The 14,713-nt window shown below is 45.3% G+C and overlaps 1 protein-coding gene across 1 annotated transcript; it reads right to left on the reverse strand.

The window, feature by feature from the left end:
• Positions 1 to 3,926: 3,926 nt before the first annotated feature.
• Positions 3,927 to 14,491, reverse strand: PINK1 (PTEN induced putative kinase 1). Its single transcript, XM_025194089.1, has 7 exons — positions 14,194 to 14,491; positions 12,715 to 12,818; positions 9,442 to 9,624; positions 8,564 to 8,727; positions 6,719 to 6,846; positions 6,017 to 6,253; positions 3,927 to 5,608 (listed from the first exon to the last, which is right to left on the reverse strand). Exons 1-7 carry the CDS (start codon positions 14,209 to 14,211, stop codon positions 5,348 to 5,350), a joined length of 1,095 nt encoding a protein of 364 aa, XP_025049874.1. The 5' UTR covers positions 14,212 to 14,491; the 3' UTR covers positions 3,927 to 5,347.
• Positions 14,492 to 14,713: the final 222 nt, after the last annotated feature.

Genomic DNA, 14,713 nt, shown 5'->3' on the forward strand with positions numbered 1-14,713 from the left:
ATGCATATGCACACACATGTATGTATATATGTGCATACACACATATACATCACCGACCTCAGCAATATTATCGCAGATGAGTAAGCAGAAACAAGGAAAACCACTAAGAAAACCACACCAGCGGGAAGCCTTTAAGAGAACACCTCTGAATGAGAACTTTGAGCTGGATTTCAAGGCGGATAGGGAGTGAATCCTGGTATCAGATAAGGAGACTTGAATGCCATTGCAATTGCTGTAATGTATAAGCACGGTCCTTTGGGAAGGGTGCAAAAAAAGTGGCAGCCGCTCACTGAGCCAGGCACCTTCTGCTCATTTTAAGGCAGGAGGTAGTTTTCAGGTTGGTGGGTGAGAAAGTGCCAATTCCCCCTACCCTTCTTCTGAAACGTGGTTTGTGTGAAAGGGACCCTGGATTCCAGCACGTTCCCCTTCAACGTGGGGAATCTCCCTGATGCTCAGCAATTAGAAAAGGCAGCCTCTCATCAGGGTGCTAATTCACGATCCTTTGCCCCACACCCACATCCATCTCTTTTCATGCCTGCTGAGGAGGTTTGGCTTATCTAGCTAACCGAATACAACATTTTTTATAGCATCCGACAGCTGAAAGGATCTGCAGCCATTCTGTGAACTTCACCAAGAGATTTCTAAGGAGCACTTGCCCACCCCTGCCGTCGCCTCCCCACAGAGGACAAATGCGGCAGCTATATAAACAGTGTAAAGCAATGGGTTAGGTAAGGAGGATTTTTTTTCTTTCACTTCTCATGTCTGTTTTATGGAGCTTGAATCTTTGCTATTTTGTCTCCCCAGACTCAACTCTCCAACTGCCCCAGTCGGCGACCAGCTAGAATGACCCTGGCAAAGTCCCCAAGAATATACAAAGGAGGCTACAATCTGAGCTAGTAGGGCTTAAACCCTGCTTGAACCCGGGTAATCTGTACCAACGCAGATCACCGCTCTCCTTTCCTGCAGGAGAGATTTGCATTGAGGGCAGCTACGCTGGCAGATGGCCACCAATGACTTACCCTGAATCCAGGCACCAAGGTAGCCAAGGCCTTAGTCAGCAAAAAAGGCTTTGGATGGGAAGCGGACGCAAGTCTAGAGTTTATCACATTTTCAGTCTATGTCATAGTGATCCAAGCATTCAAAGCAGGAACTGCCATGCAGAAAACCAGTCGTGGCCAGCAGCTGTCAGTGGAGCCTTGAATGGAGGGTGAAATATGTTGCTACGATGATCTTGCAACCGTACTTTCATTCATAACTTTCTTTCATAACTCCCATTCCTCTTGTTTTCAAGGGCAGAAACTTATAGTCATTTTATATTTAAAATTACCTTGGCCAGAGCAGGCGGGAATGTTCTTGACGCCCAGATGTTCAGTGGAGGTGCATCGGCTCTGCCAGTTTTTGTCATTTCTCCATTTCCGAGACATGTACACACGACAACCTAGCAGTGTGGGTGCTTCCCTGAGATATGGGAACCTGGGTGAAGGCCCTGATTCTGCCAGAGTAATCGGGTCTTAAAACCCCCTGCTGTGAGACAGAGTAAGGATTTGACCCAATCTCCCACATCCATCGCCTCTTTCCCAATTGAAAACGCTCAGTTTCCAGCTGCAAATAATGGCCGGTTTGACACCATTCCATTTCCACAAGACCCTTTGGAAGTTCTTTTCCGCCATGATGCAGAACAAGAAAAACTCACAACCCCAAAGCTACGACAGAGTAGACTTGTCCTCTAGCCAGTTCTAATCTTACCAGCTGGGCTGAACAAGGTCAAACCAGATTGGATACACCAGGCTCAGAAAGGTTTTAGATACCCGACAGGCTTAACTCGGACTATGAGAGAAGGCTATTGGGTGCGCTGGTCCAGAGAAGGTGAGTGGAAGTAGGGGAAGTATTAAGAGTGTCGGAAGAGAGAGATTTATTAGACAAGCACTGCTTCTGCAAAACAAGCCGTCCCATCAGGATGTGGCCATGCAATAGTTACTGGGAACGTGCCTTTCTAGTCCAGTACAGTATCACGCTACCTTCCCTTTCCCCTCCATCAAAATCAAGTGGTTGGACACGTAGTTGGAAGAATGTCTATTTAATCCCCCTGTGAACTCTGCTTTGCAAATGGAGCTTTTGTCCTCTACATCATGACTTTCCTTGTAAGGAGTCCCAGCCCCAAACCACCATCTAGTGTAGGTAGCAAGGACTATACAACAAATACATCTTTTAAACCTCCTACTTCAGGATGCCAGCAGACTGCCTGCAGGGGTCAAGAGAGCTCCCAGCACATTAAGCTTCAGACCCCACAGATTGCTCTTCATCTTATACTTCAGAGGACGATTTTAGTCCCTGGGAAAAGCAGGATACTGGACTGGTTGGAGTCCATCTGCGGTCTGAGCGGTGGTCTTTCTGAATGCTCTGTTCATATTTCTGCTCCCTACTGCACTGCTGACTGGGGAGAGGGGCAGGGAAAACAGGAGTACATACACATGTAAAAACAGATTAGCTCCACGGTGGGACATCACATCATGCTTCTTCACAAGGAATAAGTCTAGACAGAAGCTTCAGTCCTGCAGGTAAGAGTGAAAAATGAAGGTGGACATAAAGGGGAGCTCTATCACATGTCCCTATTAATCCCTCATTCAAGTGGAGACACCAAGAATTAACAACTGACAGGAAACCTGGCCAGGATGAAAGCAAAGAGAAAAATGACTGAGTTTATCGCTGAGCGCTGGGCACCACCAGTGACTTCAATTCGGCAGCATAACCACGGTCAGCAGACCCTCACATGAGAAGCATCAGCCCTCACAGATCTATGCTGTGTTATGAAACACAGAGCACATGTCTGTTTGAGGGAGAGACCCCGATGGGCTTATAGTCAGGAAAAGGAGTTGCTGTTTCACCCTTATCTCAGGGACATCAATGCTGTTTCCCAGTTCCTTGCTGTCAGCCTACCGATCGTCAGTGCTGCTGGGAGACGCTGGCACCGTACAGGAGAGCGCAGATTTGGGTGTTTCAGGATAGCACCTTCTGCATCACCGCAGGGGGCTGGACTAGATGATCCTCCAGGTCCCTGCCAACTTTGAATTTAGATAAATTTGAGGCAAAACAATGCCGGAAGGGCAAAAGCCTCACAAGCTGAACTGCCTAAAAAAAAGATCTGTGTCATGCACACTCACCAGCAACAGACAGGCCTTGAGACACCCAACAGAAGGAGGTACTGAAAGGAGCAGAGTCCTGTTTTACTACTAACAGTGCAGAATTGGTGGCAGGCAGCCCTGGCCTATGGAGGTGCCCAGTGAATTTTCCCGTCCCTTTCCATCTGAAATAAAGCCCACATGCACCCCGCATTTGCTGCTATAAACATCACCTTCCACAATTAGACTGGACTGCACCAAACTGTGGGATATTTGCAAGTGGTGAGTTATGATTAAAGCCAGCATTTCCACGCCAGTTCCACAGTATGTTTTTGTCCATGGACAGCATTTACTATGACCTTCCCAGGTGTTCCCAGATTTTGGCTTTGTTTTGTCGATCCTTTCATAGGCTAAGAGCTACCTGGGGTTCACCACACAGTTCCAACAATCTCCAGGAAATAAGAGGAGCAAGAACGTATTCAAAACATTTCAACTTGGGTTGAACCCTCTAAGAAGAGCTGGGGAATGCCCATAGTGCTTCTTTTAAAGGGTGCCGAGCTGGTTTTTGAAGAGCCTGGATTTAACTGCCCTCCTCATGGGTGGAGTAAAGGAATAAGCCAAGTTCCGGTGGCTGGATTTGAAGGAGCAAATGGCCTTTTAGGATCTCACGCTAGTAATATTTGCTATGCTGCAGAACAGTGAATTTGTAAGGCCAAGTGCCAGGCAGATTCAACCCCCAGGTCACTGGGCCCCTGGTACAATGAACAGAGACAAAATTAGCTAAAGCATATTCTTTCAGTGCCAGAGCCCATGTGTTAATTTATTGTGCAAAGAAGCAAAAACAACTCTTTCAACTTCAACTTCTGAACACCCACAGCTCACAGCTAGGAGGTCTAACAGTGCTTTCATTCAAATAACTGTTGCCGGTTAAAAATGAGCATTTTACCCCACAACCACAGGCTAGCACTAATTATTAAACAGAAAACCGGCTATAGAATAAAGAACGTAGCCACACAGAACTCCTTAAAGAGCTATTGCTATTTAACCCCCGTTCTATCTTTGACTGTTTTCTCAAACGAGGTGCGCTGTCTCGTGGCCTTGCATGCTGCAGTAGGAAAAGATCTCTGGCAAGCACTTTAGCTCCAATTAAAGAGCAAGATCTACCTGTTCTTAAAGGCAAATCACTAGCTCAAATATACAAGTTACTGACTTGCTGTGATCAGGGAAGGCATGGATGGCATTGGGAATCCAAACTTTTTAAGTGTAGAGTATCTGGATTTGATGTTCCAGTTCAGCACGTGCAGAGACGAGCTTGATTTATGACACTGTATTTGGCTATTATAGCTGGCGTGCAGCCTTTAAAGGGGTGAAAAAGGTATAAACCGAGCTCTCTTCAGAAAGCAGACATTGATAACTCTGTATTGAATGCATCTTTGTCATTTCACATATAACTACTTTCTTTACAGGTCATGAGAAAATTGCCCGGCTTCTAATGCACCGCCTCAAGTCAACAGCTCAATAACAAAGCCCTTGGTTGCCACTTTATAACTATGGCTGCAGAGGAATATGACTGCAATAAGCATGAGATTAAGATTTTATATTGTCCCATAAGTTCAACTCTCCTCACTGCCTAAACGGAAAATCAATTTGATTATAAAGTGCAACTGCAAGGCTCTTCTGTCAAGGGTAACTGAAGTACAGCCCCCTTGGTGAATAAACCCCCTTTGAAAAGAAACCTTCTTCAAGTGCTAAATGCAAATTTTCAGATGTGAATGAAGCTGGCCGGACAGCTTCCAAACCAGCGACCACAACCCATAGCTTGCAGACGCACTGCCCTCAGGATCCTCTAACGCTGCCTGTGGCCAGAGGAAATCACAAAGCTAAAACTCAGGCTGACAGGGAGAGTAAGGCCTGATGTTGCCCACAGCATACTACTTGCGCTCTCTTGTGCCCATAGGTCAGCGGAGATTGGAGACGACCACTGTGACAAAGATCTCTGAAATCGCACCGTATCTTGCTATAACAGTAACAATTAAACAGGGTTTCCACTGAAACCATGTATAACCTAATACATTCTCCCCCTCTTATATAACACATGCCCCAAGCCTTCAGATTTTCCTTCTGAAGCATTCTAGGGATCTAGATAGGTAGAAATACTAGGTAGATAACCAAGTGCTATTAGGAAGTGCCCTTTATGTACTGCAGGGCTCCCCACAGAATTGTACCCTTCACAGAGATCTGCTTCTCCACGACAGCAATAAAAATGCTGCCTCCCAAAGGGTTTCGTACTCCAGGTTTGCCAGGAAGCACATCTTCATCTTTGTTTCTACCCTGCTTTTGTCCACCAGTCCCTCCATCAGCAAAGTGGCAGCTGACTGGCAGAGAAGCCAGCCAATCATCTTGTCCAGATGCAGGTTTTTTGAAGCCAGGATTTGTTCACCCCAGAGGCTTAAGTGAAGCACATTTGCTGCAACTCTAGCAGATAGTCTCTGAAATGAGAGAGGGGAGAGAAAATATGGGCATCTTGCTGAATCACACACAAGTCGTTAGCAGATAAATGGGAATGTTCGTTTGCAGCCCACAGCACATTCAGACATGCACTTTGTGGCTCTTATGTGGCACCTGTGCTCAACCCCCTCAATCAAGGTCCATTACATGCCTGCAACCCAACTTCACTGCAATCTGCAAAACCACTCAGTGTCAAGAAGTGGATCCTGTATCCTACTGTCAGTGATGTTCCATGACAATTTTCTACGGTCATCTGCATTGCGGTGGCATCAAGGGGCACCAATTGTGGACCAGACAACTCGCTGGGCTGAGCACTCTACCAACACTACTCTGGACAGTGACACACCGCCTAAATCTCCGCTTGCAAAATCAGCTGCAAGAGCTCTCACCTTGCTGGGATCCCGCAGAAGTAGCATCCTCACTACCTGCTTCACCTCGAAGGGCACAGCCTCTGGCAATGCTGGCAGCTGGCTTTCTTGGTAACTTCTGCTTTCCAGGGTGGATCTCCCTGGACCATAGAAAGGATTACACAGTCCAAGGATTTCATATGCAATAGCTCCAACTGTCCACGTGTCTGCTTTACTGTAGTCAATCACCATGCCTGGACCAGGTTGTGCTGTGACCACCTGCAGAAAAGGCACCACGGGAGACATATGGGAAAGTTCAAATAAATGGCATAAACATATTTGACTTCTTGGTAAATCTACTTCTCTGCATAAACACTTGTAAGGGGCAGATCAGCATTTCCACTGGGACAAACTAGTGAAATAAGTTGGATAGTGTAACAATACCTCCAACAGCCAATATATTACATTAAGGCACAAATGGCTACATAACCAGTCACAGACAGACCTTCACCAAGTATTGAAGTGGCTACAGACTAATAGAGACTGTATCAGCGAGCATTTAAATATTTTACAGTGTGTGTCATGGGAAAGAATATATAATGAAGGGGATGGTTACAGTCCTCCAAGATCTGTTATTCTGGATTAATTCTACTTGTATTGAACGTAATGCCAAAATATTCATGGATTTAGCTGGGATCAAGTCTGTAACTACCAAACAGCAATGACCATTACAGAAGGAATTACCTCAGGTGCCATAAGACAGCCATTGCCTCCCCGATCCACATACCAGCTGGTAAAAGGCAGTCTCAAGCCAGTATTTTCTTCAGCCAAACAGCAACCGAAATCTGTGATCACCAGCCAGGGACAGCCAACTGTCAAGGACACAAGGGTAAATGAGTTAACACTGAACCCAGGTGTGCACTGGGGGCTTGGCTGTACCTAACTGCCAGTCATTATGAATTACAGGAATCTTTCCAGCCACAACTTCTTTTTCCTCTCTCCCCTCCTCAGTGTTAATGTCTAGAAGCTTTGATTTTTGTAAAGGAAAAGCAATTTGTCCATTTCTCTGTGAAAAGTACCATTTATCCATACCAAGGGTTCAGTGATTCTGCCTAACTGTGAGGCAGAATGTGATTTTTTTCCTTCTGAGGTTATGTGAAGCAAAACATTCAAGATCATCTATACAGTTCCCATTAAAAAATCAGACGCTTCGCTAACGGGAGCAAGTACAAATGCCTGATGGGCAGAACAGAAGCATTTTACAGCATTCTGTCCTCAGGCATAAGAAGCAGAGCTGCTGTTGAATGATACGAGAGACATACTGGTGTGTCGGGTCTAATGGAGCTTCACTCTGAGGAGACAGAAATGAAGACACACAAGGTTAAGATTTAATTGGGGGTGGAGGAACTTTTTAGGGGTTTTTTATCTGTAGCAAATACAGAAGAGAGGAGTCGGTGAATGTTTGCTCTGGTTAATGGTTACTGTCCTGGTGACGAGTGAAAAACTGCAAAGCAGAATCATTGATCTCCAGACCCTGAGCTACAGAAATTGAAGTTTTAAATCTATCCTGACTTCATTTGCTACAGCCCTGGAAAGGAACTGCCTTCCAGAAACCAAAATTGCCAGGAGAGCTGTTGAAAACCCTCTGGAGGAGCTACAGCAGGATCTTTAATTACACAGTCCTGGGTGCCTGCTGTATTTTCTCGTCCATTAGTATCTCAGTCATGCTGAAGCAGTGCTCAGGTAATTAAAATCTCAGTTAAAGAGGGTGACAGTAGAACAAGATGAAAGCGCTTTTGGCTTTAACAGTCTGTTTCCTCTGGTCTCAACTAATGTTTAATGATCCTAAGTTGCCGCATTATTAACCTATCTGTGCTGTGGGATTTTAGAAAATGCTCTCTGCTGCCTGGCAAGCCGCAGATGACAGACTGTGGGTCTGAAGCAAACACACCCTAAACCTTCATAAATGGAGCACTGCATGCTACTGCCTGCCCACGGTTCCTGGCAGAGCGCAGTTAGCAAGCAGTCACACTTGCCCATTGTGCTTTGCACCAAAATAGCACCTTACGTTGGAATATCTCCAAGCATTTTACAAACGTGACACAAACATCCTCCCAAGCCCCATCAGGTCAGAAGCAATATCTCCCTTTCTCAGATGGGGAAATGGGTTCAGGGAAACCAAACAATTTCCCAGATGCTGCAAAATCTGTAACCTCTCGGGTGGGTTCCTTCCCAGTTATATACTGTGGCTGGGCCTTTCAGAAGGAGCTCAAGCAGGTCCATACAGTTTCTGACCATGCTGGGGAACACCTGCCATGAAAATATCCCCCATCCATTTGTTTCTACATCAAGTGCCAGTATCCCCTGTAACGTGGCTGCTTTTTAAGCCCTGCTGGGCATGCATCCACCAGCTCACCCACGACAGTGTGCCCCAAACAGCAGCTGTGCAATACCAAGCACGTACATTAGAACAAGCAAGCACGGTATGTTTTCTCTGGTGCTTAGGTCAGTACAGGCATGCCCCCTGGCACTAGTTAAATTACTCCCTTGAACTCACTTTTGTCCAACTGTGCTCATCAAGTTACATACCGGAATCAAACTCAACAAGGATGTTGTCTGATTTTAAATCCCGGTGGGCTATTCCATGTCGAACAAGATGGTCCACACCTTCCAGCAGCTGTAAAATCATCATGGTGCCAAGGTGGACATCCGGAGTCCTGTCTTGCAGGTACTGGCGCAGGGTGCAGGGATAACTGCAGAGACAGCAGGTGCGTTAGCATTCTGGAGCTCTAGAGCTAACATTCACCTCTGTGTTACAGGCATCTGACTGGAAATACCTCACTATGGCATTTACTAGTTTCTGTCTACTCACTCGCTTCCCTCCAGAGGCCTATATTTGGCAACATGACACACACAGTCCTATTTGCCAGGGGCCTCTTAATCCTCATTCTGTATTTTGAGTGCATTAGTGCAGAAACCATAAGCAAGCCCAGGAAAGCGAGGAGATACAATGCAGTGAGAGCACTTTTCCAGAGCCAGGTTGCTCAAAGCAGCAAGAAGGACAGGGGATTGGAGCTATCTCCCTAACAAAGTGCTTCAGTCCAGTAAATGCCATGACATGCCCTCTGCAAAGGAAAAGGCAGTCAAAAAATAGAGAAAGGCCAGAGTTAGAGAGTCACTTCTGCGTCAACCCTGTATGTACAGGCAACTGAAGAGGTGGAGCAAGTGCATTAGAAAACTGAAAAGTGCTCCCTCTTCCTTCAGTGAATTCACTGAAACTTACTACTACAACGAGGAGCAAGCTTTCATTATCTGACAAGAGTTAAAAGCTTGGGAACAAGAAAAAGGTAAAAAAAAAAGCAAAGCTCCGTAAGTGCGTTCTCATCTTCAGAAACAAGCCAAACCAAAACTTCTCTGCACGGTCATGCGGCAAGTCTAAGTAAGTAAAAAAGTTCCTCCCTACTTACTTTTTCATCACTAAGAAGAGTGTGCGGCTGTGACCAATCCCCCGGGGGTTCAGGCTTAATGGGAGAACATCTGGATAGTCTGCATAAGCTCCAGGCAGCAGAGGCACAGAGGATGTAAAAGCTCGGATCACCTGGATTATGTTGGGATGAGGTTCTAATCTCTTCTTCCCAAAGATGCGTTTCCTGTTTCAACATAATTGATACATCTAGTAAGACAAAGAAATTAAAACCCCAAAAGCAACTGTAGAATGGCAAATTACAGGGACTTGCATATCTGTTATTTTTTAACAATCCAGCCCCTCTTCGCTGAAAGGCTGGGAAAGCGGTTAAGCATTCTGCTCACTTGGGAACAGAGCTACAATTAAGACTGCTAAGTGCCATTAAAGACATACTATTAAAACACACCTACTAAAATATGCCTCACAGTCATTAAAAACTTCTAAACACTGGAAAATTAGACACAACTCTAATGCCTTCCCTCAACGACCATAAAGCCCTGCAGCAACTTTCCTAATCAGACCCTGTCTTGCAATCTAGCTCGCACAGGCACTTGTGTGCCTCCATGGAGCACTCACTGCCTTCAGCAAGGTTCTGCAAAGGTGAAGAAAACTTCAGAGAGGTGCCACCATCTGTGTGCACAGCTCTGATTGCAGCGTGGGAGCCTAAACTATGGTCACTCTGCAAAGACAGTCTTTGTACTGATCACTCATTGTCCTGGGGGGGCTGGGCCAGCTCAGACTGAAGGGAGAACATGAACTGTAGCTTTGACCCACTCCATTGATCACAAGTAAAGATACAACTGGGCCCTGGCCATGATATGTGTTAGACTCCCCTTGCTCTAGATTGGCGGAGACCAAGCTTCTTGCCAGGCATGCCACAAACTAAGTTTGTGCCTTCCTCTAGTGCCCCTTCAATCCCCTTCCTCCGCTTTCTGTCCCCCATCCAATCTGCCACATGCCGCATGTAGGGGCTACCCGTGTCACTTGGGGCATGCATGCCACAGGTTGGCCACCCCTGGTCTAGATGATGATAAATTCCAGGCAATAAACTTCTATCATTTCCTACAAGATGCAGTTTATCGCTCTGCCATGAGAGGGCATTCAAAACATTTGTTTCATCAGCGATTTAAAGACAAAGGATTAAATTGAGAAAAACAGCATTTTCCATCAATGTGATTGTTGAACATGAGCCATCAGCGCTTCCCCTGCTAAGCTCTAGGGAGAACGATTAAAATCACAACATATCCCTTCACTTCACTGCAAATCCTAGTAACCTTTGCATGCTAGTTTTTTAATTAGAGAAGGTCAGGGCTAGTCAAACAGACGTGCCGTTTAGTAAGGTTCAAGGAAGAAGTCATCAGTTTTGAAGATATTGATTTTATAGCTGAAGGCAGAAGCAAAATCAAATTGACGCTGGGAATGCAAAACCAAGCCATCTATTTTCCAGCATACACAGGAAGTGCCCATTAAAATGAATGCAAATTACATGGGTGCGCATGCATGCCAATTATCTATTTGGTTTGGCTGTTATATTCTGAGGACAGCAATGTACCAAGCAGCACTTATTATTCATTTGTGTTGGCAGATGAGATGCATTTGAAATTTAAAACGAACAATCTGGACTCTGGACTACACTGTTTAAACTTAAAAAAAAAAAGTGTTGACAATGATACAATTTGACTGGAAAACAGCTCTTTCTTGCCTTGATATTGTGAACAGAGACACTCAAAAACATTTTAAAATTTTAATGTGCTTTGTCATTTTTATACTGCTGATTTACTACTTAGTTCAGGGTGTGAGAACAGGGTTTCAGCCATTTTCCAGTTTGTTCTGGTCACTCATAGATAATTTCATTTAAATCTTCTGTACCAGCAAACTGTTTCCTCTGATAATTATGTAAATTAGGGAGATGTTTCTACTTCTTTTTAAAAACCAAATCACGCGTGGGGTCCAATCCGATTTAACTGTCTTTTGAAAGGCTTCGATCACGAAAGAGGCTGCAAGGACGTACCTTTGGAGTTGCATGTGCATACATTCACATTAAAATATTTCCCCCTGATCTTAGTAACAAAGATAATGTACTGCTTTGACACCATTCATCACTAGGCCCCAAAGCACTTTTCAAAGCTGGTCAATAGTATAATTGTCCCAATTTTACAAATGGGAGAATGGACTAACCCTTTCACATCTGTGTCCCATCAGCATCCAGCAGTCTAGGGACACAGCTGGATTCAGAGTCCAGGTCTCAATAGTCCTGGCCTAGTGCTCTGCCCTTCAGGCATATCATTACCCCAAGAAAGAGGAGTGAGTTTTAATATGTGTATTTCCTTTACAACAGTAACAGCACCCCTGACACGTTTCCAGTCCCTTAACCCGAGTTCTCATCCAGGGAAATGAAGTTGGGCAGGACTTTTTCCATGGATGCACCACCAAGCAACCCCCTCAGCCGCAGGAAGTGTTCTCAGTGGTGGCAGATGACAGAGGAAGGAGCAATGGGCTCAAGTTGCAGCAAGGGGAGTTTAGGTTAGAGATTAGGAAAAACTCTTACTAGGAGGGTAGAAAAGCACTGGAAAAGGCTACCCAGAGAGGTTGTGGAGTCTTCAGGCTTGGAGGTTAAGACCCGGCTAGAAAAAGCCTTGGCTGGGATGATCTAATTAGGGCTGGTCCTGCCTTGAGCAAGGGGTTGGACTAGATGTGACCTCTTGAGGTCCCTTCAACCCTCATTTTCTATAATTCCAAGTGCTACTGGCGAGCTAATACCTTCCTCTCCATTGGTATCAGCCAATGCCCCAACTCCTGAAGGCACACTGTATTTTCCAGGATGACAAGATTTAGAAGAAATGTACAAACAGATCCTGTCCCCTTCTGGTCACTAGTTACAATAACCCCTTGCTGTCTGTCTCCTTTTTAACATGTTTAGAAACATCAGCTTTATATTATGACCTAACTCCTTTTCCAATTATACCCCACCTCACTGGACTCCAAGCAAGTTGTCAACGGAATATAACATTCTTCTTGGCATCCTCTCTTAAATGTTACATAGGTACCGTTACTTTGATAATTTCTGGCTTTGCCGATTCTCGCGAGAAGGTAGAATTTTAAAACATCTTAATCAAAGATTCCTTTATCCCCTTTAAAAAAAACAATATAAAAGCACCTTTAACTCAGAGCTTCCTAAACAGTATTGGTTCATCACTTTCAGCACTGCTGTGAAGTGAACTGATAGATCAAGGTAATAATTAGGGAACCTCCAGCCCTGCTATAAGATGCATACCTGTGGCAAGAGACAGCTCCATATTCTCCAGACAAAGCAACTCCGCTGGCTGGAACGAGTTCCTGACTCATGGTGCTGAGGATCGCTTCACTTGAAGAACCAGCCTACAGAATTGGTTACAAATAACACTGTATTAAAGGCCCTTACACTTTAAAACCATCCTTTCTAACCAATGAAATCGGAAGCTGGTAATCCTGAAGCCTGTATTACATCTCAAGGAAGCTGCAGATAGATGAGGTCAGGCTAGAAATAAGGGGCAATTTGTTAGGCATGTGGTGAGAGTTTCTCATCGCATAAAGAAAGAAAACTGGATATCTTTTTAAAAATATTAGCTACTTCAACTACAAGACATAGGCTTGATTCAAGAATTACTGGGTGAAATGTTATGGGCTGTATGATGAAGGAAGTCAGCTCAGAGGATCTCACTCCAGCCTAAAAATCTACAATTGCCAAAAAATCTAAGGGGCTGGCACTTTGGAGAATTCTTCTGTCTCTTTTCCCTGGAGAAAAGAGGACACCTCAATCTCAAGAACAGTTGCTTTTTGGACAGATAGGCTGTGTCCAGAGGAGCACATACGGTGCCACATACTGCACATTCAGCTGTTCTCTGTGCTACAAGGGAGCAATGCGGGTTAGGGGGCGGTTATGACCACTGGATATCCAGGGGTCAAAAAAAAAGCGGAGTGGTGTACATGGGAGCAGCGTGCGCCACTCAAAACCAGAGCCTGGCTGGCTGAGGTCACACTCCGGCTGCTGGCCAGGCTCCGAGAGGCAGGCTCACCACTGCTGCAGCCCCAGGAGGCCCCCAAGTAAGGGGCACAGTGCCGGCCCCAGCCTCCCCTACCCTACCCGAGGTAACCTGCCGTGCACCAGACAGCACGTGGCACAGGTGTTCCCCAAGGACAGGTAGCAGCGGCACAAGGTGTCCCACTGCTAGCTGTCCTTGGGGAACCAAACGTCCATGCTCGTGTGGACGTGGCCAGCGAGTCATTTGGGCTGGATGAAACTTAGGGGCCCTTTAATGTGTAATTCTGCCATCTGCCTGGCAATCAGCACTACTGGTTTTTAGGGTAAAATTATCCATGGTAAATGTATATCTACTTTTATCCCAGAGCATTTCTTAGAACAGGGATCCCTCAACCTACTTAGCAGAGTTTCGCCATTTTCTTCAACTACTAACTGTTTCTCGGTATTCAGCTTAAAAATGCTCTTTTTCTCTGAAAACAAGATAAACCAGCAATGGGCATATGGATATTGCGTTGGTGATGACTCCCCAGGGAAGAAAGTTTTTTAGGAGTGTTAATCACCGTGCTTTGTGACAGTTCTTCAACAATCTCCTCCTCCAATGATAGACCGACAGCTTTGTTTTGACACATTAAGCATGTGCATAATAATTAAGAGCTTTCAACACATCGGTGGTTAACATTTCACCCAAACTTCACAAGTGACAGACTAGAAGAATAAAACCTACTTCCTTACCGAAATGTTCCACATCATTTTGATTGCTAATGGGAAAGCGGTATTTTGCTGGGTTGCTTGTGTAGGGTTTTCTTCGGCAGCCTCAACAGCCAAGCCACGGGCCCACCGTGGATCCAGGCTCCAGCCGGAAGTTAAAGGAATCGCTGCTTCGTAGACAGCTGCACTGCATCCTTTCCCAATGGGCTGGCCAATGCGGTACTCTTCCAGTTTGAAGCCCTGCCAGCGGAAACAGCTCAGTGGATCTTTCAGCGGCTTGTTCTTCCTGACAAATATCGTCTGCGAGGAATGCGAGAATTACTCAATAATTCAAAATGCAGAGCTATTTTGCTACAGAAGTTACAGGGTGTGCTCAAGGGTGTTCACGCCAGGACCCATACTAAAAGGTCAACACAGTTGTCAAATGAAAACCTTTACATCTTCCAGCACTTTAAACTAGAGCCTATTGGAGCACAGAAAACCCAATCCACAAATATCAACTCGATCAATTTGGACACTTCAAATTAGCATTCAGGAATAAAGC

The sequence above is a fragment of the Alligator sinensis genome, unplaced genomic scaffold (assembly GCF_000455745.1).
Source record: "Alligator sinensis unplaced genomic scaffold, ASM45574v1 scaffold1907_1, whole genome shotgun sequence".
NCBI classification, from domain to species: Eukaryota; Metazoa; Chordata; order Crocodylia; family Alligatoridae; genus Alligator; species Alligator sinensis.